At 45.4% G+C, this 21,505-nt stretch overlaps 1 protein-coding gene across 1 annotated transcript in view; it reads left to right on the plus strand.

Annotated features, from left to right (window-relative positions):
• Window positions 1–21,505, plus strand: part of Mgat5 (alpha-1,6-mannosylglycoprotein 6-beta-N-acetylglucosaminyltransferase) — a 242,092-nt gene that overhangs the window by 37,515 nt on the left and 183,072 nt on the right. The window contains exon 2 of the mRNA XM_051147291.1: window positions 16,737–17,128. Coding sequence (XP_051003248.1) covers window positions 16,888–17,128 — 241 coding nt within the window. The 5' untranslated portion in view covers window positions 16,737–16,887. The remainder of the gene's footprint in view (window positions 1–16,736; window positions 17,129–21,505) is intronic.

The raw sequence follows: 21,505 nt of genomic DNA on the forward strand, positions 1-21,505 counted from the left end.
CTGTGGTTGGTGGATCATAACAAACTGTGGAAAGGCAAAGTGGTGGTAGGTGAAGCTGTGAGTGGTCTCAGGTCATGTGGAAACACCACCTGAACATTGCTAGGTTGCTCTTAAGGATATGGCGTACCTAAAAATTGCTCTGTGATGCTTACCACTCTTGGTGGCTTGGGATGTTCCCTGAGGACTAATACACTCTCCCTCCCTCCATTCCCCCCCTCTTGTGTGTGTGTGTGTGTGTGTGTGTGTGTGTGTGTGTGTGTACACAAATAGGCTAGAGGTTGGCATTGAATGCCTTTCTCTGTCACTCTCCCTCTTACTTTTTGAGGCAAGGCCTCAGTAGACCTGGAGCTTGCTGGTTCTGCTAGGCTGGTTTGCTAGTGAGTTCACAGATCCATCCATCTCTCCCTCCCCAGTAAGAGAATTACAGGCGTACACTGCCACGCATAGGTTTTTACATGCACACTGAGGCCTGAACGCAAGTCCTCAGGCTTGCACAGTAAGCACTTTACCTACCGGAGTCACCCACTCCCGCCTCTGGGCACACATTGTAATAGAAAAATATCCCAGACATCTTTGATGCTGTGGCGGTCATGAAGAGGGCATGAGATTTTGCTAGCCACTACTTGTTTATCTTTGTAAAGTGGATTATACCCCCAGGGGCTTGCCAAGAATCAATCAAAGCAGTGTAATTCTATCTTGTGACCCAAGGTCAGAGCATTCTCATGTTGTTAAAAAAAAAAAAAAAATCCTAATCGACACAACAGGTTTGATGCTGGAGAGTCGTATAGCTGGTTATTCTTTTTCACTTAGGATGACGTCATGGTGAGCTGTCCTCCCAGACCCATGGATATGTTGTTTTATCTTTGTTCATTATATTGTCAAACTTAAGGGCACAAAGCAGGCTTTGTTACTTCTTTGGTTTTTGTTTTGGTCATGGTTCTTAAATGCAGTGTCTTCCAGAGAATGATGTGCTTTCGTGATTCACAGAGTGCATGCTTACTTTTGAAAAGTCAATATTGTGACTAGGATCCTTCCATCTTCTAGGTACTGACCCAGGAAGTCTTGTGTGTACTGTATGTATGCATATGTGTGCATGTGCATGTGCCTGTGTGCTTGTGCATGTGTTACACTCACCTTGTATATACTTGTGGAGCTCGAAGTCCACAGCAGACATTGGTCTCTTTGCTCTCCATTGTATTAAGCTAAGCGGGCCCCATCAGAGCTGGAAGAGTGCACTGTGGTCCAGGGAGAGCAGGAGGCAGCCCGATGGAGGCCCTGGATGTGCTCACTCTATGCAGCTCTCATCTTCCAAGTTTCTGAAGCATGAAGCAGCGACTGGGAGCTGAGAAACAGATTCTGGGAGGCAGGTTAAGTTCTGCAGAAGTTCTCAGAGCAGCCATGCCTCTGGTTTTCTAAGATAACACTAGAAGGTTAGCACAGTATGGTTTCTGTGTGTCCAATTCTCTTCCAGTTGCTTAGGATTAGTATTGTCACAGGTTTGCATTGGTTAGAGCTCCTGCTGTGCTGGTAGAGACACCTAAGTCATTATCGTAGTAACTATGGTGGGTTTTTTTCCCCCTTACGTGGGGTAATTATGTTGACTAACATGAGTTTGAGGTTAGCCTGGGGTAAAGAACATAACCCTGTCTCAAATAAAACAAAACTAGGACCAACATTTAATTAAAAAGTATGGAAATGTAACAAAACTGTGTTTTCCTGATGGTGATTGATGGTGAAGGTGTGTGTGTGTGTGTGTGTGTGTGTGTGTGTGTGTGTATACATACATGTAACCAGAGGATGATTGTCTGGGCTTCAGGGGTCCTACTGTCTCTGAGGTCATAGCTTTTTAGTGAATACTGAAGAGCTGAACTCAGGTCCTTTGTGTCACAAGGACACTGAGTTGAATCATCTCCTCAGCCTCGAATTTACTGGAAAGTTCAGGAAGTCTGGTCATCCCAGGATGTTTTTACTGTGTTTCTTCAGTGACTGGTCTTACAAGAAGCTGGCCCTCTAGATAGATCACATTGTCCCTTGTTTGACAAGCTCTCTTCTCTTCCTTTTTAGACCTCTGCCTTCCCCCACTGTGTCCTGTCATTAACTAACTCAGGTCTGGGAAGGTGGTTGGCTGCCTTAGCTTAACAGTTCTCAATCTTAAGTTCCCTTGCTGCTGTTAAGGATGCCTTCTTTAGTTGACCCTCGACTAATAGGTTAGAAAACTCAGAGAGGAATGAGAGCCACTACCGTATCCAAACCATCTCCCAAGGTGATTCTCAAATCTCAAATACTTAGAGCTGCAAAACCAGTACCTCAGCTTGACCTCCCGGCTGGTTCTGAGTGAGAGAGGAAGTGACTTGAGATAGCTGCTAATCAGACTCAGTTGGTGGAGGATGTCACACGAGAAGGTCAAAGGTAATTGATGTGGTAGACAGAATCAGGCCACTCTTCCAAAGCAAACATATTCATAGCACACTTACTAAGCTAAGATACTAATAAATTCCCCCCAGATTCTACTGTGCTAGTAGAGACATTGAAATCGTTCTAGTAACGACTGTGTTTTTTTTTTTTTTTTCCTCCTTTGTGAGGGATGATTATAAAAGTCATTTAAATTGGGTTATAAGTGTTGTGGTCATAGGCGTGAGTGACAGGTTTAGTTTATTTGAAGGAAAGGAGAAGAGGGGGAGAGAGCAGTTAAAATTAACTTTGGTGGGTTTCTGCCTGTTATTATGACTTCATCCACCTGTAATTGTCTCTCTAGATCAGCTGTCTTGGCTGCCCACTGCCTGGCTCTCTCTGGCCAAGGATCATAGTCTAGGCTATACATATCATCACCCTGGCTTGTTACAAAACCCAAGTAGCTGGCAAATCAAAACCTGATCTTTTCAATGGGGAGCTGAGGGGGGAAAAAAAAGAGGCTGTTATCTTTCTTCTGTATACAGAGGGATGGTTGGAGATGTTGATTATTTACTCTTCTCATCACTGAAACCAGAATTGCTGACCAGACACAATAGAAAGGCTTCTTTCACCAGTCTGGGACAGAACTGTCCATCATGGCTGAAAAGCACTGTGGTAGGAGTGGGAGGTGGCTGGGCACATCATAGCCACAGTCAGGAAGTGGGGGCAGGGATATAAAACCTTCCTGCTCACATCCAGTGATGTTTTCCCTCCAGAGTGGTTCCACCTTCTAAAGGTTCCAGAGCCTTCCCTAACAGCACCACCAGCTGTTTCAAATACCTGAATCTAGACTTATGAGGCAGCCTATTCCAGGGGTTTTTAATACCCAGAGCAATGGTCTTGTCTGAGTCTTCTTACCCAGGGTTGTTTGTTCTTGTTGTTGTTTGTTTGGTTGGTTTGGTTTTAGGTGCCCTGAGTTTGCCTTTTGAATGGGAGGCATTTCTTTATTTTGTATGGTGTGTGTGTGTGTGTGTGTGTGTGTGTGTGTGTGTGTGTGTGTGTGTGTATGTGTGTGTAGGCCATAGAATAACTTGTGGGAGTCACTTCTCACCTTCTGCTGTGTGGGTCCTAAAGATGAAGCTCAGGTTCTCAGTCTTGGTGGCAAGTGCCTTTAACCATGAGGCATCTCACCAGCTCTGTCTGTCTGTCTGTCTGTTGATTGAAATTCGTGTATTTCAGGTTAGCCTGGGGCTTCCTCCTGTGGCCTGGACATGGCCTTGAACTGCCCATCATCCTGCCTTCCCCTCTCCCCACATTCTGAGAGTTCTGGTGTGTACCACCATACCCTGATCGTATGATACCAGGACCTGAATACAGGACCTCGTGGATGCCACGCAAATGCTCTTAACAACAGAGCTTTATGGAGAGACCCTACCTACCATTTCTATTTTTTAAAGACATCAAATAAACGGCATGTATTTATATATATGATAAATATGTGTTTACATATGTATTTACACATATGATCGCCCATCATCCTTTATGCCAGAGCAATCTGAAAGAGGAGCATTGGCCAGGGGCTAGAGCCGGAAGGCACATGCTGTTCAGCAGGGGACTAGGTACTAGCAGCTTGGGAGGGTTTTGACTGTTATGTGTTGTATGCTAATGAAAGCCATTTCTGTTCTTAATGGCCCTGCTGGTTAAAGGCAGGATGCATTAAGGAAACAGGTCAGAGTAAAAATGATTAAGGGCTCTGCCAGTTTCTCCTGAGATTATCTTCCATTTAGCAAAAAGTTACATTATTGCATCAAAACTCGTTGGGTATATACTGTAGCATCTTTAAAGAATCTGTTTTCAGAGAAAGAGAAATAATGGCTTTCCAATAATTTTTGTCTCCTCATGTGCCAGAATTAAAAGCTTTGTACTTGCAGTGAGTCACCTCTCGATAAGCGTTTCAAACAGCAACCGAAGCCCACCTGTCTGCTCTTTGCATTTGGAATCAAAAAAGGAAAAACAAAAACCGCATGAAGGGAGTTGGCAGTATGAGTTAATCTTAGCCTTCCTTCTGAACTAAAAGCACACTGTAGCATATGTCTGTAATCCCAGTGCTAGGGTGGGAGAAACAGGAGGATCTCTGGGACTTGCTGGCCAGCCAGTCTCACCTACATGTTGAATTTAAGGCTAATGAGAGACTTGTCTAGTTAGATAGATAGATAGATAGATAGATAGATAGATAGATAGATAGACAGACAGACAGACAGACAGATAGGAGATAGATATGTACATATGTACATACATACATAGATGTTAACTGTGCCTGAGGAGTGACTGGCTGACCACTGACAGGCTGGCTGACCACCAGCCTTCCAACCATTCTTACATACACATGCGCACACCCATACACATACATGTAGCCTCTAAACACAGTGTAATGTATAGTAATCCAAGGTCAGTCCTCAGTATCCAATAAACAAATATGAAAATACACCACCGTTTTACTATTGCAGATCAGAATTGGAAGATGTGATGTGAGTGTGGACTTCCTGGCCTTTGCTGACTGAGCCCTTCATACTCCTAAGTGGTGGCTAGGCATTCATGCATAGGCATTGCATTGGGGTGCAGGTACCTGCTCACATTTAGCATGTGGGAACCACAACATAGTGTCTGTCTAGCAGACTTCCTGCACTGAGATAGTCCTCCCCTCAAAACCCACAAGGCATGAGATTGGCCACTCTGCTTTCCTCCCAGGAAATAGATTTTATATCCTGCACAATAGTTAAGTCCAGTAGACTCTTCCCTTTATAAATCACAAAGCCAAATGGTGGGCAGTTCCTGGAGTAGGTTTGCCTTAAGGACCACTAATCAGAGTCTGGCTTTGGAGCTGCCTTGGGTCTCCACACTGAATGCATTCTAATGAGAATGTACTCTTGGAGCCAACTTTGTTGGTAACAGAACTTACTTTTCCTTACACAATTAAATGCTGGGTGGTGCGTGTCAAATGAGCACCGTATAACTTACCACTGCTATTAGCAGATAGGCTGTCAGGGTGAATGACATGGGGCTGGTAAAGTGAGGCCTCAATTCAGATCCTCAGCGCCCATATAAAAAAGCCAGGCTCCAGTTTAAGCCTATAATTTTAGTGCTGGGAAGGCAGACACAGGAGAATCCTTGGGGCTTGCTGTCCACTCTGTATAAGGAAGGGGATCAGCAAGCGCAGGGTTCAGTGAGAGACAGACCCCATTTTCGAAAACCAAGGTGGAAAGCAGTTGAAGAAGACATCTGATTTACCTCTGGCCTCTACACTTATGTGTGCATGCACACCTACCATATACGTCACGTCTACAGTCCACAGGTACAAAACTTGGATGAGCTTCATAAACTTTAATATCTTGTATTTATTAAGATTTTAATACTCTGTCATACATGGATAGAAGCTAAGAGATAATTATGTTGCTGAGGATCATAGGTGTGTAGTCACGTGTATAGGGAAGCCCCAGGGATCGCCTCATCTCTGCCACCCAGTGCTGGAATCACAAGTACTTACTACTATACCTGGCTTTCTGTGTAGGTACTAGTAACCAAACTTGGTCCTTACACTTGCACAGCAAGCACTTACTGACTCAATAGTCTTCCCAGCCCTGGGTGATGATTCTTTTGGCAGTATCTCAACCTGTGGGTCATGACCTCTTTAGGAGTTGAATGACCCTTTCCTAAGGGGCACCTAAGACCCTCAGAAAACATAGATGTTTCCAGTATGATTCATAACAGTAGCAAAATTTAAAGGTTTGAAGTATAGCAATGAAAATCATTTCATGGTTGGGAGGTGTTTAACCACAACACAAGGAACTATATTAAAGAGTTTCAGTGTTAGGACGGTTGAGAACCACTTCTCTAAGGAGATAATTAGTCTTGAAGACAGATTATTCCATAAGCCAGTGGACATACCCTTATGGGGAGCAGAGAGATCGCCTCTTAAAATATTGATAGGTCGCATTTTGTATCTCCTTAGATAGGAACAATAGGGATGATTAAAGAAATATTTAATAATTTTTCCTGTCCTGACTGTGTATTATAATTTTCTAAGGAGAATATATATGAAGCACCTCTGTTTGGGCCACACCACAAGGGAACTGAAGCAATGTCTTTGCTGCAGCTGAACCTCTGCCTTTTAGAAATCGGCCAGGTGAATCTCTCAGTGGGGTTGGGTTGAAGGGCAGGGTACGCAAACGAGCTAATTCATCATTTGTGTGTTCTGCGGGGCCCGGGATGGCAGCAAAACTGACCCAAGGCTGCTGTATAGTGTAGTGTTCGGTAGACTTGACCTTGGCTGCTCACTTCTTCTCCAAAGAGAATTCAGACATGGGGTGTTGTGGACCCTGAGCCTCCTGAACCTGTGTATGGCATGTGGGCTGACTGTGTCCTTGCGTAAGAAATAATTGGGGCTGGAGAGATGGCTCAGATGTTAAGGGCACTGACTCCTCTTCCAGGGGTCCTGAGTTCAATTCCCAGCAACCACATGGTGGCTCACAACCATCTATAATGTGATCTGATGCCCTCTTCAGGCCTGCAGGTGTACATGCAGGCAGAGCACTGTATACATAATAATAAATAAATCTTTAAAAAAAAAAATTAGTGAATCCACCCTAAGCTTCTGATGGCTATGTCAGGTGTGTGTGTGTGTGTGTGTGTGTGTGTGTGTGTGTGTGTGTGTGTGCGCGCGCGCGCGCACGCGCCCGCGCACACATGCATATTTCCTTTCATATGTCAGCTAGATTTTAACCAGGTGATTCTAATATAGTCTAGTTTTTTGGAAGGCTGTCCTATTTCTGCAGCTAGGACATTCTTGGGATGAGGTGGTACCCAGCCTGCCTCCTCCCTGGGTAAGGCAGATGGACCCTTTTGTAGGATGCCAGGTCCCTGAGCAAGCATTCATTAATGGCTTTTCGCTTGATACTATTGCACCCTGTACTTTAGATAATCTTAGTGCTTTCTGTGATGGTTTTCTCTGGGCTGTGCCATTCATGTGTAGTTTTTAATGATAGCTGGCAGAAGTTGGTGAGAGGACAGGTTCCCTTTATGTTGGTTATACAATCCTTTTGTGGCACTGCTGGCCTTTGCCTTTGAGTGGGAGTCTTTTGAGTGGTGTCATTCCTCCCCAATCTCTGCTGATGTCTTCGCATACTAGTCAGCTTCCTCCTCAAAGGGCTTTACTAACCTCTCCTGGTGGTGCCAGCTCCTGGTTCCCTGAGCCAGAAGGAAGCCAGATGTCACTCCTGCTTTTTAACTTGTCTGATGAAGCCTCATCCAGATGGGATCTTTTCACAGACTCCTGCCTCTGCCTGCTAAGTTAGGAGCCAGGATCTTTTATTTTTCTTTCCATATACAAAATTTTCAGCTGTACTTGAATCTTTTTATTAACATGTATTAATTATACATAGTAAGTCTCATTATATTTAATATTCATATAAAATAAACATTTTTAAATTTTATTTTATTAATCTATTTTTATTATATCTCAATGGTTATCCCATCCCTTGTTCCTGCCATTCCTCCCTCCCTCCCATTTTCTCCTTACTCCCTCCCCTATGACTGTGATTGAGGGGGACTTCCTCCCCCTTTATATGCTCATAGGGTATCAAGTCTCTTCTTGGTAGCCTGCTATCCTTCCTCTAAGTGCCACCAGGTCTCCCCATCCAGGGGATGTGGTCAAATATGAAGCATCAGAGTACATGTGAAAGTCATACCCCACTTTCCACTCAACTGTGGAGAATGTCCTGTCCATTGGCCAGATCTGGGTAGGGGTTTGAAGTTTATGGCCTGTATTGTCCTTGGCTGGTGCCATAGTTTGAGCGGGACCCCTGGGTCCAAATCTGCCTATCCCCTCTGGATCCTTCTACTTTGCTATTCTCCCATGCTTCTCTCATCTAGAGTCCCAGTAGGATGTCCTCCCCTCTGTCCCAGTTTCCTGGTAAGTGAAGACTTTCATGGGACATGCCCCTTGGGCTAGTATGCAGATATAAGTGAGTATATACCATTTGACTCTTTCTGCTTCTGAGTTAACTCACTCATTATGATCATTTCTAGCTCAATCCATTTATCCACAAATTTCGGGAGTTCCTTGTTTTTAATAGCTGAGTAGTATTCCATAGTGTAAATGTACCACAGTTTCTTTATCCATTCTTCTACTGATGGACACTTAGGCTGTTTCCATGTTCTGGCTATTATGAATAAGGCTGCTATGAACATGGTTGAGCAAATTTTCTTGTTGTGTGCTGGAGCATCTTCTGGGTATATTCCAAGGAGTGGATTAGCTGGGTCTTGAGGAAGTGCTATTCCCAGTTTTCTGAGATAGCACCGGATAGATTTCCAAAGTGGCTGTACTAGTTTGCATTCCCACCAGCAATGAAGGAGTGTTCCTCTCTCTCCACATCCTCGCCAGCATGTGGTGTTGCTTGAATTTTTGATCTTAGCCATTCTGATGGGTGTAAGATGGAATCTCAGAGTTGTTTTGATTTGCATTTCCCTGAACAAAATAAATTTTAACCATATTTTATCTACTTTTCAGTACCACCCTCCCCCTCAGATCCCATTTTCCAAGCAAACTTCATTGTACTTTGTTTCTTCCCCAATCAATTAATTGTGGATTTGTCTTCAGGCAAGGATGGAGCTTTGCAAGCCCCTTCCTCCAGGAATGATTGTTTATCAATACTTAATGCTCAGGAGCCCTATTGTTAACCTCCCTGAGCCTGGGATGCCTTGGAATAAAGGTCTTTATTTCAGGTTAGGGGGTGGGGTGGAGGTGGGGGTGCGATGGGTACAATGCTTTGTACAGGTGTGAGGACCTGAGTGTGGACTTCATATATATGTCTGGCAAGCATGGTGGCCCACCTGTAACCTCAACATCTGTGAGGCAGAATCACAGGGTCCTGGGACAAGATGGTTAGTCAGACTTGGCAGATTGGCAGGTCTGGATAAAGTGCTTGACATCAACCTTGGGACTCCAGGGGCACACATGTACACACTCAAGTTTTGTTGTTGTTGTTTTGTTTTGTTTTTGTTTTATTGTCTTGGTTCAGGTGTGTACAGCCTGAGGCCTGCAGGCGCCATGCATCCCAGAACAAGCATGAATACAACCTAATACAAAATTGTAAGCTTTTGGTGGTGGTGGTTTGAGGCAGGGTTTCTCTGTGTGGCCCTGGCTGTCCTTGAACTCTTTCTGTAGGCCAGAATGGCCTCTGCTGGGATTAATGGCATGTGCCACCACTGCCCAGCCAAAATTGTAAACATCTTAAAATATTTTGAGGTGTGTGTGCTGCGTGAGTGTATGTGCGCATGTATGCACATGAATGTGTGTGTATGTGCATGTGTGGTGTGTGTGTGTGTGTTTTCCGCCTGATTTGTTTTTTGTTAGGTTCCTATGTCTAAAGTTTGTAGACGAGGAGGTCTGTTGCCATGCCAAAAGGTTGGGAATATTTTCAGCATTCTTGGGGCTGCTGTGGCTTCACATTGTGTGAGTGGGATGTTCTGTCAAGTGTGAATATCTTATGGTTCCTATGAGTGGAACTCACAGAACATGGAGAAGTTACAGATGACAGGGTATTGACAGCTTTCTGTTCACCCTTGTCCTCTTTCTCCTGTCTGCCCAGGAGGCTGCATGAGAGAGATGAGAGACTCCAAAGCTTCTTATTGCTGCCCCTCCGCTATGTAAATGGAGACCCACAGTGTGAGTGGCTGGGCAGCATCCAGTCAGAGTCAGAGAAGCCAGGGGAGATAGGAAGGTGTGTTAAGGATCTTTGAAAACATATTGCCTTTTATTTTAAAGTTGCATTTATTTGTGGGGTTTTTTTGGGGGGGAGGGAGGTGGGTGTGGCAGTCAGAAGAGAACTTGCTGGAGTTGGGCCTCTTCTTCCATTCTATGGATCCTGGCGATCAAAGCCAGGTTATCAGCCTTGGAGGCAAGCACCTTTACCCACCGAGCCATCTCATTAGCCCTGATAATGTATGTTAAATAAAACAGGAAATGTTTGTGGTTTCTCCAGAACCTTTGGAGAGTCATTTGGAACACAGGGTGAAAAAAACAGTAGCTTGGTTCTCTAGACTCAGCCCTAGTCACCCAAGTTTTAAAGTATTGTGTGGTTCTAGAATACTCTGCATTTTAGCCATGGGTAGAATAAAGGTATGTAGATCAGAGTGTTCCATGTCTTTGCTGTGTTTAAAGGCTTTTTTCCCCACCGTCTTCCTGCTGTCGTCTCCCTGTGGCCCTCCTTACATGACAGTGGAGGCACAGCATCCATAAATGGTTCCCTTGCTAGTTTATTCTCTGTTCCTGTAATTTATATGTACTGTGTGTGCATGTGTGTGTGTGCATGTGTACACACACATATGGAAGCCAGAGGCCAGCCTTAGATGATGTTCCTTGGGTTATGCCCACCTGATTTATTATAAACTTCTTCCCCTGTGTGAAAGGCCATGCACCACAGCACAGATGTGAAGGTCAGAGGATAAGAGTCGGGCCTGTCCTTCCACCTTTCTATGAGTTCTGGGGACCAAATTCAGGTTGACATGATCGCAAAGCGAGGACCTTTACTGCTTGACCGTCTATCTCCCTGGCTTCCTCATTCTTTGAGATAGGTTCTCTCAATTGCCAAGAGCTTAGCTATTTGGTTGTGCCAGAATCAACACGTGCACCGCCACTCCTGGCTTTTTAGGGTGTGTTCTGGGGAATCACACCTAGCTCCTCATGTTTACAAAGCCTTCTGGGCCGTCTCCTCAGCCAGGATTCTTTACCTTTCAGGACCTCGCAGAGCCTGTAGGAATGTTAAAGCAAGACAGTGTTGTTGGACAGTAGATAAGGTCCCCTGGGATTTCCCTTTGTATCCCAAGGTTGATGGGTTCTGCGACTCTGGGGACCTGGGAGGATAGATGCAGGAGATGAGGTTTAGTCAAGACACTGGAGATGTGGGTGTGGGTTGCAAAGCTAACATAGGTGAGCACAGATGGTTCCAGAAACCCTGAGTGCTCTGGGAGAGAATGAAGATAAAGGCGGGTCTGTTAGCCAAGTAAAGATAGGTAGGAAATGATCCAGGTGGTGCAGGTTAGAAGCATGGACTTGACTGAGTTAGAGCAAGCGATGCAAAGTGGACAATGTTGTTTGTGGGGCACAGTGTTGACTGGTGGGGCTCAGGGTTAGTGTTGGCTTCAGTGATGGATGAACGAGCATCCCTAGCTTTATCCATCCTCTCTAGGGCCAGGAGCTGATCAAAGAGATGGAGCCTGAAGGACCTGCTTGGTCAGTGGGGTTCTCACTGCCATGGGCTGGGCAGCTTTTCTTCAGTGTCCTTACCCGAGTAGCCTCTGCCAGGCAAGGTGTGCCAGAAGCCGCCTGGAGCAAGGCCTGGGAGGTTGATGCTGAGGTGGTAAGAGTGGCCACACCTGGGGAACTGGAGGCAAATGGCTCCATGAGTGTTCTGTTGCGAGGCTTGTGGTCAGCCCTTTGTGATGACACAATGTGGTGTTCTTTTCTGGACCATGGCAGATGGGGAAAGAGGAGAGAGGTTGGAAGGGACACAGTCTGTCATAGCAGGGAAGGTACAGTGGCTGGAAGGTGAAGCAAAGCGCCTGGTCACTTTGTTTATGCACTTAGAAATTTGAGAGCAGAGAGTAAACCAATCCTGTTTCTGGAATCTCAAAGCCCTCATCCATTGACCCACTTTCTCCAACATGACACCACCTCCTAACACAACCTTTCAAATAGCAGCGCCAGCCAAGGACTAGTGTTTTAACATGTGAGCCTGTGGAAGACATGTTTTATTATAGCACATCAGCCCGTTAGACCCGACTTTAGATCCTCTAAGGAACCCCACATACTTAAGGTATCCCTTCCAGCCATTCCTGTGCCCCATTCTCCACCCACTCAGCCCCAAATGGCTTCTACATTGCTCTTGATTCTTTTGCCTACTTTAGAAGTTTTGTGTAAGTGGGACCATACAATACATGGTTTCTAATGACCTTTTCTTTTTCACTTAGCAGACTTTTCTTCAGTCATGCATGTAGCATCATTGATTTTTCCTTTTTCCACCTATAAATACTATTGCATGGTTTGTATATTCCAATTTGGCCTGCCAGTTGATCAGTTGATGGTCATTTGTGGGTTTTGTTTGTTTGTCTATTTTTACTTTTAGTCTCTTGTAAAAAGGCATCTGAGAAGCTTTGTATATAAGTTTTTTGTTTTGTTTTGTTTTGATTTTTTGAGTCAGCGGTCTCACTGTGTAGTCCTGACAGGCCCAGAACTAGCTATGTAGACCAGACTAACCTCAAACATACTGAGACATGTCTCTTCTTCCCAAGTGCTAGGATTAAAAGTGTCCTGCACCAGGCCTGATACAAGGTTTGTTTTCTTTTTAAATGTGTGGGACATTATGTTTTCATTTCTCTAGCTAGAATTCCTGAGCACAGAATGGCCTGGAACTCCCCATGTAGGGATTTGAGGAGCTACTGTGCTGGTTTCTCTCTCTCCCTTCCCACCTCCCCCTCCCTTCATTTCTTTCTTTTTGGTTTTTCAAGGTAAGTTTTCTCTTGTAGTCCTGGCTGTCCTGGACTCTTGTAGACCAGGCTGGCCTTGAACTCAAAGAGCTCCTCCTGCCTCTGCCTCCAAGGTGCTGGGATTAAAGGCATGCATGACCATGCCCAGCTGCCCTCTGTATTTCTATTACCACCATCCTAATGGGTACAAAGTGTTCTCTTATTGCCTCTGTGTCTTGTATTTCCTTTTGCCCAATGATTAAAGACATTGAATGTATTTGTGTACTTTTCTTTTTTTTGATTAGAACTGGCATGTGTCCTTCACAAAGATTTTACTATCTTGAGTGTGTGGGAAGGAATGAATGAAAGAGGGTAGTACTAGTCTTTTAGGAAGTAGGGTATACAAATAATACATGTTAGCATGATTTTGTTCTGTTTTGTTTTTCTTGTATATATGTGTGGGTGCATGTTCATGTGTGTGTGTGTGTAGTTGCAGATGCACATACATGTAGAAACCTGAAATTAGCCTCTGGTATTGGTTCAATGCAGCCAACCAACCATCTTGTTTTTTAGAAACAGGGTCTCTCAATTGCCATGTAGGGTAGGTCTCAGGGATTGGACTGTTTCCCTGACCCTGGAGTTAGAAGCTTACCACCATGCCCAGAGTTTTGTGTGGGTTTGGGGTCTAGAACTCAGGTCTTTATGATTGCAAGGCAAGCACCTTTGCTTACTGATCTATCTCAGAGTCCTAGGTCATTAATAAAAACAGACTTGGTGCAGACTTTCTTAGCATGAATGCCTGCGGTGATCTCGGGTGGTTTGAGGACTTTCTACTGCATGTCTGTTACTGCTAATCAAGTCCTTCCCTGGGACCAAGGTTGAGGAAGGATCTTGCTCTAAAGCCTCCCATTCTACTATTTCTCTGAGATGGGGGTGTCTCCTCAGTGAGACCCCCTGAAGTCATACTTTCTGGTTTCCTAATGGCAATCATGGTGGTGAATTGTAACGTGATTCTCTGTGTGTTGCTGACAGAGTTTCTGTTATTTCACATTCTGCATTCTGTGAGGGAAAAGAACATTCCTGGAAATTCTTCAGTTGCTTATAATTAGAGCCCTCAAGTGCTCTGAACTCCCTTTAGCTAAGGCTTTGGACTCCAAATGGGCCCCTCTCTGAGTGACTTGATTCTTTTCCGGTTGCTGGGATACAGTTTGCTGAACAAGGCTTGGCTTACAGTCCATCGTGGTGGTGGGGAACTCAGGGTGGCAGAAACTGACAGCAGCCACTAGCATCACACCCACAGTCTGCAACAGAGAAGAATGAAGGCCAGCTCATGTCCTCCATTGTCCAGGATCCCAGCCTAAGGAATGGTGTCACCCACGGTTAAGATGGATCTTTCCACATTGATCGGTGTATGAGATAACCCCCCAGACGCCCACCTCCCAGGGCAATTCCATGTCCTGTCAGGTTGACAGCGAAAAGAAACCTCTCACTGAGCTGGAAGAATTTCAACTAGGCTGCCTCAGCCATCATCTTACCCCACCCCCCACCCCACCCCCCGCCGGAATGTACCATCTGGGCAGTTCTGAGCTTTCCAAAGCAAAGGGTCAGAAGTCTTCGACCTTCTGCCAAAGCCCTGGTGTTTGCTGTACTTCCTGCTCTTGCCCTTCCTGTGGCTTAACCCACTACAGCCTTCATACACCCTTCAGCAGGGTTAAGTGGGAAAGCAGAGCGGGACACCCTGCCCGCAGGCTTATAGATTATCTTGTCAGCAGTTCAAGATCTGTGCTAAAACAGTCAAAAGAAAATTACCAGAAGGCTCCCTCTCTTGGGTATGGCACCCTGCTTACATGGCCTGGGAAAGTCAGTCCCCTCAGATCCGAGGTGAATATGAGTGTATGTTATCGAGGACGAACTGCTGTGAAGGTGGGAGCTCCATCTTGTTCACGCTCGGTCCCCAAGCCTGGGAGTGGCAGGTACTCAGTGTGTATGCACTTGGGGACCACATGAGGAAAGGGAAGGGGGAGGACCCCATTCTGCCTGCACCATTTGGAAGGCCTTAACTCAGTGCCACCATGCCCCCAAGGCAAGGACGTATAGCTGTCACATTTGTTTATGTGTATGTATGGATGCTTGCCTGTGTGTTAGTCTGTGCATCATATGTATGCCTGGTACCCTTGGAGGCCAGAAGAGGACATTACATCCCCTGGAGCCATTAGATACTTTATTGTGCCCCTGTGGTTGTTGTCTGCCTGTTTTGTCTTTTAAATTTTTCTTTCTTTCTTTCCTTTCTTCCTTCCTTCTCTCCCTTCCCTTCCTTCTTTTCTTTCTCTTTATTTTGTGTGTATGTGTCATGTGCATGTAGGGCATATGAGTTTCAATGTGTATGGGCATACATGTGTGCATATGAATGTGAAGACCCAACGTTGATGTCACTCTCCACTTCCTTTGTTGTGGCAGAGGCTCTTGAACTCAGAGCCTGCCAATTTAGTTAGCCATAGCTAACCATCTGGCTTGGGCTCTCCTGTCTCTGTTTTCAAAGCGCTGGGGATTACAGGTGGCTGCCACCCCTACCCAGCTTTACATGTCTGGTCTTTGCACAGAATGTAAGGTCTTTAGCCACTGAGGCATCTGGCATGGTTCCCTTTCCCTCGCTCCCTCTTCCTCCTCCTCCTTTTCTTCTCCTCCCTCCCTCCCTCCCTCCCTCATGTGATCCAGGATAGCCTGGAACTCCTATGTAACCAAGAATAACCTTGGATTTCAGATCTTCCTGCCCCACCTACTAACTGGCCTGCTAGGGATTACCTATCCCCTAAAGGCCCTAAAGGCAGGGCTTTACCTATGCCAGGAAGTATTATACTGACTGAGCTATGTCCCCAGGCCTAGTCATTGACTTTTCTGGGCAAACCCATCCTTAGAGAGCACTGACCCTATTGTCTGCTGCTCTCAGACTGGAGGTGAACACTTTCACATTGGAGCTCTGCCCTTGAACTTTTCATTCTGCTTCCTGCCGACAGACAGTGAAAGTGAGAACCACAGAGAAGCAGCCAGTCAGCTGGATGCCTTGGGTTTCCTGTGCAGCAGGCTTGCAAGCCTGTGAGGTGTAGCTTTTGCTTTGGAGTGCTGGGGCAAAGGCTGGGGGGAAGCTCTGTGATAGAAGGAATACTTCCTATGCATGCCTGGCTTTGATCTCAGGCACCACCAACACAAAGCCAGAACACAAAGGTGACAGCTGTGCCTCTGGCATCTTTCTCTCCTGGGTGCTTGGGAGTGGCACCTGGCAGAGCCCTTTACCCTGGAACAATGAGTGTGACATGCAGCCATGCTTAAATAACACAGGACCATCTCCCCTTTCGGTCTTAACACTCACTGAGGACGCATCCACTTTCTCGAACACCTCTCAAGCTGTATGCACAAACTTTGCTCCAAGCGTGGAATGACTCCCTAAGCTAACACAAGCACAAAGTACGAAGTGGTCCCAGAACTCTGTTCCCTCAAGCCTCGCAATTCTTTTCTGGCAAGTGATGACTTATCCTTCCATTTCCTTTGTACCTTGCAAAACAAGCTTCCTGTTTTGAGGCCAGTCTAGAAGGGGAATAGTCTTACTATACAACCTGTGTCCACACACTCCCCAGATGCACACTCCCCCCAGTATGTTTGTACAGCTTTATGCTGTACCAGATTTCTCTCCTGGGCTCCCCCATCAGCACATTACGCTAAGAAAGGAGCGAGCATTTCAGGGAAAGCTACCTCAGTGCAGTTACAGCTCCTGATGGCTGTGTTTCATTTGTTCAGACCACGTTGCTAACTATCTTCATCCTCCACAGCAGAATGGAAGCCAGGCAAGGAGATCAGCTGACTCAGGAGCCGGAGTGAGAGCGAGCGACGAGGCACCCTCTGCCCCGGTCTGCACCATGAACTTGCCTTCACCTTCTGTGCGTTGAGAGCCGAGGGAGGGGTGCATTGCTAGAGAGAGAGATGGCTTTCTTTACCCCTTGGAAGTTGTCCTCTCAGAAGCTGGGCTTTTTCCTGGTGACTTTTGGCTTCATATGGGGGATGATGCTCCTCCACTTCACCATCCAGCAGCGGACTCAGCCCGAGAGCAGCTCCATGTTGCGGGAGCAGATCCTCGACCTCAGCAAAAGGTACATCAAGGCACTGGCGGAAGAAAACAGGAACGTGGTGGACGGACCATACGCTGGTGTCATGACAGCTTACGGTGAGTGCTGTGGCACGGGCATGGGTCAATCCACTGAGCATGCCTAAGCTTTGGAAGGGACCCCTGAAGTTCCCACGTGTGGGCTTGCTAGGGATTGGAGATCCACTGTTTCCATGGGCAGTGATTACGTTGATTTGTGTATGTGTATCATTTTCGTATGTGTTTTTATATATGTGAATGTGGGTGTGCACGTGTCAGAGGTTAACCTTGGGTGTGAGTCCTTCTGTTTTACCTGGTCTGCAATGAAACCTCTTCTTGGCAGCTGCACGCCAGGCTAGTTGCCTCGTCTCTGCCTCCCATCTTTGTAGGCACACTGGGATTGTACATGCATGTTGCTGATGCTGGCTTTATGTGGATTCAGGGGATCTGAACTCAGATCCTTGCACTTGTCCAGCAAGCTCTTCCCCTCCCTCCCCCCAGAACCAGCCCCTCAGCTCATAGCTGTGTTTTTAGAAAGGTAAAGCAGTACCCTTTGTGGGACACCCCACTCCAGACACTCAGAACACTTGAGCTCTCTGGGTTATGTTTGCAGCTAGTCCCCACTCTGTCAACAACAGTGTGCTTGGGGAATGAAGGTAAACATTTTCATTATCTGTCCTTAAACAAAATGCAATTAGATACAGCGGAGGGGGACCAGGTAGGGAGGATATGTTTCACATGCCATTAAGGTCAGTGTTGAGCTGATAAACTGCCCTGAAGCTTTAATATTTGATTGCCCAGACTTTATTGCTCTTGTCTTTAATTTTGCTCAACTCCAAACAAAACAAAACAAAACAAAACAAAAACAATTTCTTATACTCATTACTCATTTTCAGATGCCTCAAATTTTTTTTTTAAAAACAACACATGTAGGCTGGGAATAGAGCATAGCTTGCCTGACATGCATAGAGCCTCTGGGTTGAATCTGGGCATGGTGGCACACGCCTGAAACCCTGCCGGTACTAGTGGCAAGGAGATCAGATTTTCATGATTATCCTCAGGTATGTAGAGTATCTGAGGCTAGCCTGGACTACATAGACACTGTTTAAATACATACATACATACATACATACATACATACATACATACACATATAATATATTTAACTGTTTTTTGTTTGTTTGTTTGTTTGTTTGTGGTTTCGAGACAGGGTTTCTCTGTGTAGCCTTGGCTGTCCTGGAATAACTTTGTAGACCAGGCTGGCCTCAAACTCACAGCAATCTACCTGCCTCCCTGATTTTTGGGATTAAATATGTGTCCAGCCACACTTGATATTATAATATATATTAAATGTAATATTATATATATATACAGTTTTTAGATACATAAAAATAATGTATGTAAATATGTCTTATTTTCTTTTAGCAAAAGTTATGCTTAATTTAGAAAAGAGTTCAATGCATAGACAGAAAGACAAAAGAAAGAAAAATCAGATAAAAGTGCCTCTATGCAGTACACACAATTAACATTTAGTATATAACTTTTGCATAAGGTTTTGTTGTTGTTGTTGTTATTACTACTACTACTACTACTATTACTATTACTATTATTACTACTATTACGACTATTGTGTGTGCATGCCCATTCATGTATCTGGGTGCGTGCGCCATTGCACATAGTGAAAGTCCAGGACAGCCTTTAGGAGTTGGTCCTCTCCTTCCTCCGTATGGATTGTAGGGATAGAACTCAGGCCATCAGGCTCGCATGGCTAGCACCTAAACTCTCTGAGCCTTCTCATCTGACCCTGATGGTACAAAAATGCTCATAATAAAACATATATTGCAGGTGGGATTTGGGTCACACTGTCTGGGGGATTATGCCTCCCAGGATGCCTCTGTGGTCACTGAGTCTCCAGAATGACCCAGGCTTCTAGAGGGCCAGCTCTTGTTATTTGCCAAATTGAGCCGTCAAACCTAGGCTTCAGGGGACCTAGCGTTTGGTACTTTTGCTGCAGATGGCATGCTGGGGTGCTGTCGGAGAGCTGGTGTTCTGCTTTGTAGCGTACAGGACGTGCCCCCAAGAACATAAAATTCACATGACGATTAGAACACATGCAGCTGTGGGCTGAGCTTGGGCAGCTGTAGTGCAGACACAAGGACCCACGCACTCCACAGGGCTCCGTTCTGTAGTGTATGTGTCTGTGAAGAGAAGGTGGCTACAGCTGGGGAGCTGCCGTGTTCTTTCTCCGCTCGTAGGAGCAGGATGGCCACGCTATCTACTTTTAGTGTGTCTCTTCAAGATTTGCCAGAAATAATCATGGGGGATGGCTCGGTTGCCATGCAACTCACGAGGACCTGAGGTTGACTTACCAGCACCCCTGTAAAAAGTCAGTGTGAGGAGATGCTGGCTTTGCATATGTCTAAATAAAATGTCTGGTTTTTATGTCATGTAGTAAAACCATGACACTCCATTCTGTGTGCCAGTGTCTAAGAGCAAACCCAAGGTGCCCAGGCATACAAGTCAAATGACTCATTGCCTTGACTTAGATCATCTGTCGGTTTCAGAGATCAGTGTCCACCAGGGAGAAACAGCTACCCCTGAGTATTGGTGTTGCACTTCATGTTACCTGCATTGAATGCTGTTTTAATGGCTTTAATCCTGCATGTAGCTGTTATACCTTTGTTTGGAAAGGACAGCAACTTAGCAGTAATTTCCTCTAATCAGCAGTTTATCAAACTTTTTCCGTGAGTAAGACAAACACAAGAGTTAGACGTTTCTAGACTTGTGATTTTACAGTTGTTTGTATTCAGAGTATAGGCTTCCTTGATATATTCCAGAGAAAGTGCATCTGGTCTTAGCTTTTCTAGCCGTGTGTGTGTGTGTGTGTGTGTGTGTGTGTGTGTGTGTGTGTGTGTGTGTTTTAAAAGTAACCCAGGACTAGGGAGAGATAACTTACCAGAGGACATGAGGACCTGCATTCAATTCCCAGAAGCTATGTTAAAAAACAAACAAACAAACAAACAAACTAAAGCCAAAAGTCTCAGGCATAGTTGGTGAACAGTTGGTCCTATGTGTTGAGGAGCTATGTCTAGTAGCTACAGGGATCCTATTAGGAATCAGAAATAAACTTTTCATCTAAGAAGGGAGTGGGAGGGGAATGAGAGAGAGAGAGAGAGAGAGAGAGAGAGAGAGAGAGAGAGAGAGAGAGAGAGAGAGAGAGAGAGAGAAAATGTGTGAAAATTACCAAAAATGGATTATGCCCACTTTGTATGTTCTGTATGTGTACTGTTGTCAGCGAGTGGGAGAGTGGAAAACCTCTCCTGCCATTCCCACAGCGGAATGTCTTCATATGCTCTAAATAGAGCTTTGATGGTTGGCAAAATTTAGTAGTTGATTTTTATCATCTTTAATGCCTTAGAATCCTGGTTTACAGAGCCTAGAGCAGCAGTGTTGAGCAAGGTTAGGCCTTTGGGCCAAATTCAGATTGCCTTTTATTGGTGTAAATAAAGTTTTATTGGCACATGGCTACTCTTAATTGTTTATAACAGATTCAAATACTTAGAAACATGGTGAGCAGGAAGAGCATGGTGGCAAACACCTGTAATCCCAGCACTCTGTGAGTTCGAGGCCTGTGGGAAAGATTAAGCTTTGTCACAGGTGGGAGCAGTCTTGGCAGGCTTTACCCTTGGGGTACCCCATGAATACCTTGTGACAGACTGAGTGGAGCCATCCTGGGTCTGGAATTCAGGAAGCAGACCTGGGAACCCCACCTGGACTATTGTCTTTCTAATGGACCCTCACCTCACCTGGAGAAGGAGACGTCCTTCCCACATGACTCAGACAGTTGGGGAAGAGAGAATAATAAAGTCAGCTGGGCGAGAGAGCGTGGGAGCAGTGGACCAGCTGGACCAGCACGCAGGCCAGAGAGACACCTAAGGACCCGTCCTGTGGAACGGCTACCGGAAGGTTCACTCTTTTGTCCCTTTAACCTTTTTCCTTTTTGTATAAGCTAGTTGGGTTGTATAATAAAGTTTAATTGCTAAGAAACAGAGTCAACAGAGGCCAGTCTGGTTTACAGAGTGAGTCCAGGACGGGCAAGGCTACACAGAGAAATCCAAAAAGAAAAGAAGGAAGAAACCTGGTGACACCAACAGGCATCTTACACAACTGAAGCTTCTGAAACCTTCTAATTCATTCTTCCTCGGTCACCAGAGCCAGTTCCCTGGTCATGCCCCTGAAGGATTCAGCAACTCCCCAGGATTCCTTTGGTTTGAGAATGTGAGCAACTTACAGCTAGTGCCCGAATCCTCCTTGCTGCCCAATTTTGTAAAGAAAGTTTATGAGACTACAAATATATTAGTCACTGGAGGAAATGGATGACACTGTATCTGAGGTCCAGTCCACTGAGGCCTCAGCCTAGTCCCTTGTTATTTTGACATGAAATACCTGTATGTGAAA

Source organism: Acomys russatus, chromosome 6 (assembly GCF_903995435.1).
Source record: "Acomys russatus chromosome 6, mAcoRus1.1, whole genome shotgun sequence".
Lineage (NCBI taxonomy): Eukaryota > Metazoa > Chordata > Mammalia > Rodentia > Muridae > Acomys > Acomys russatus.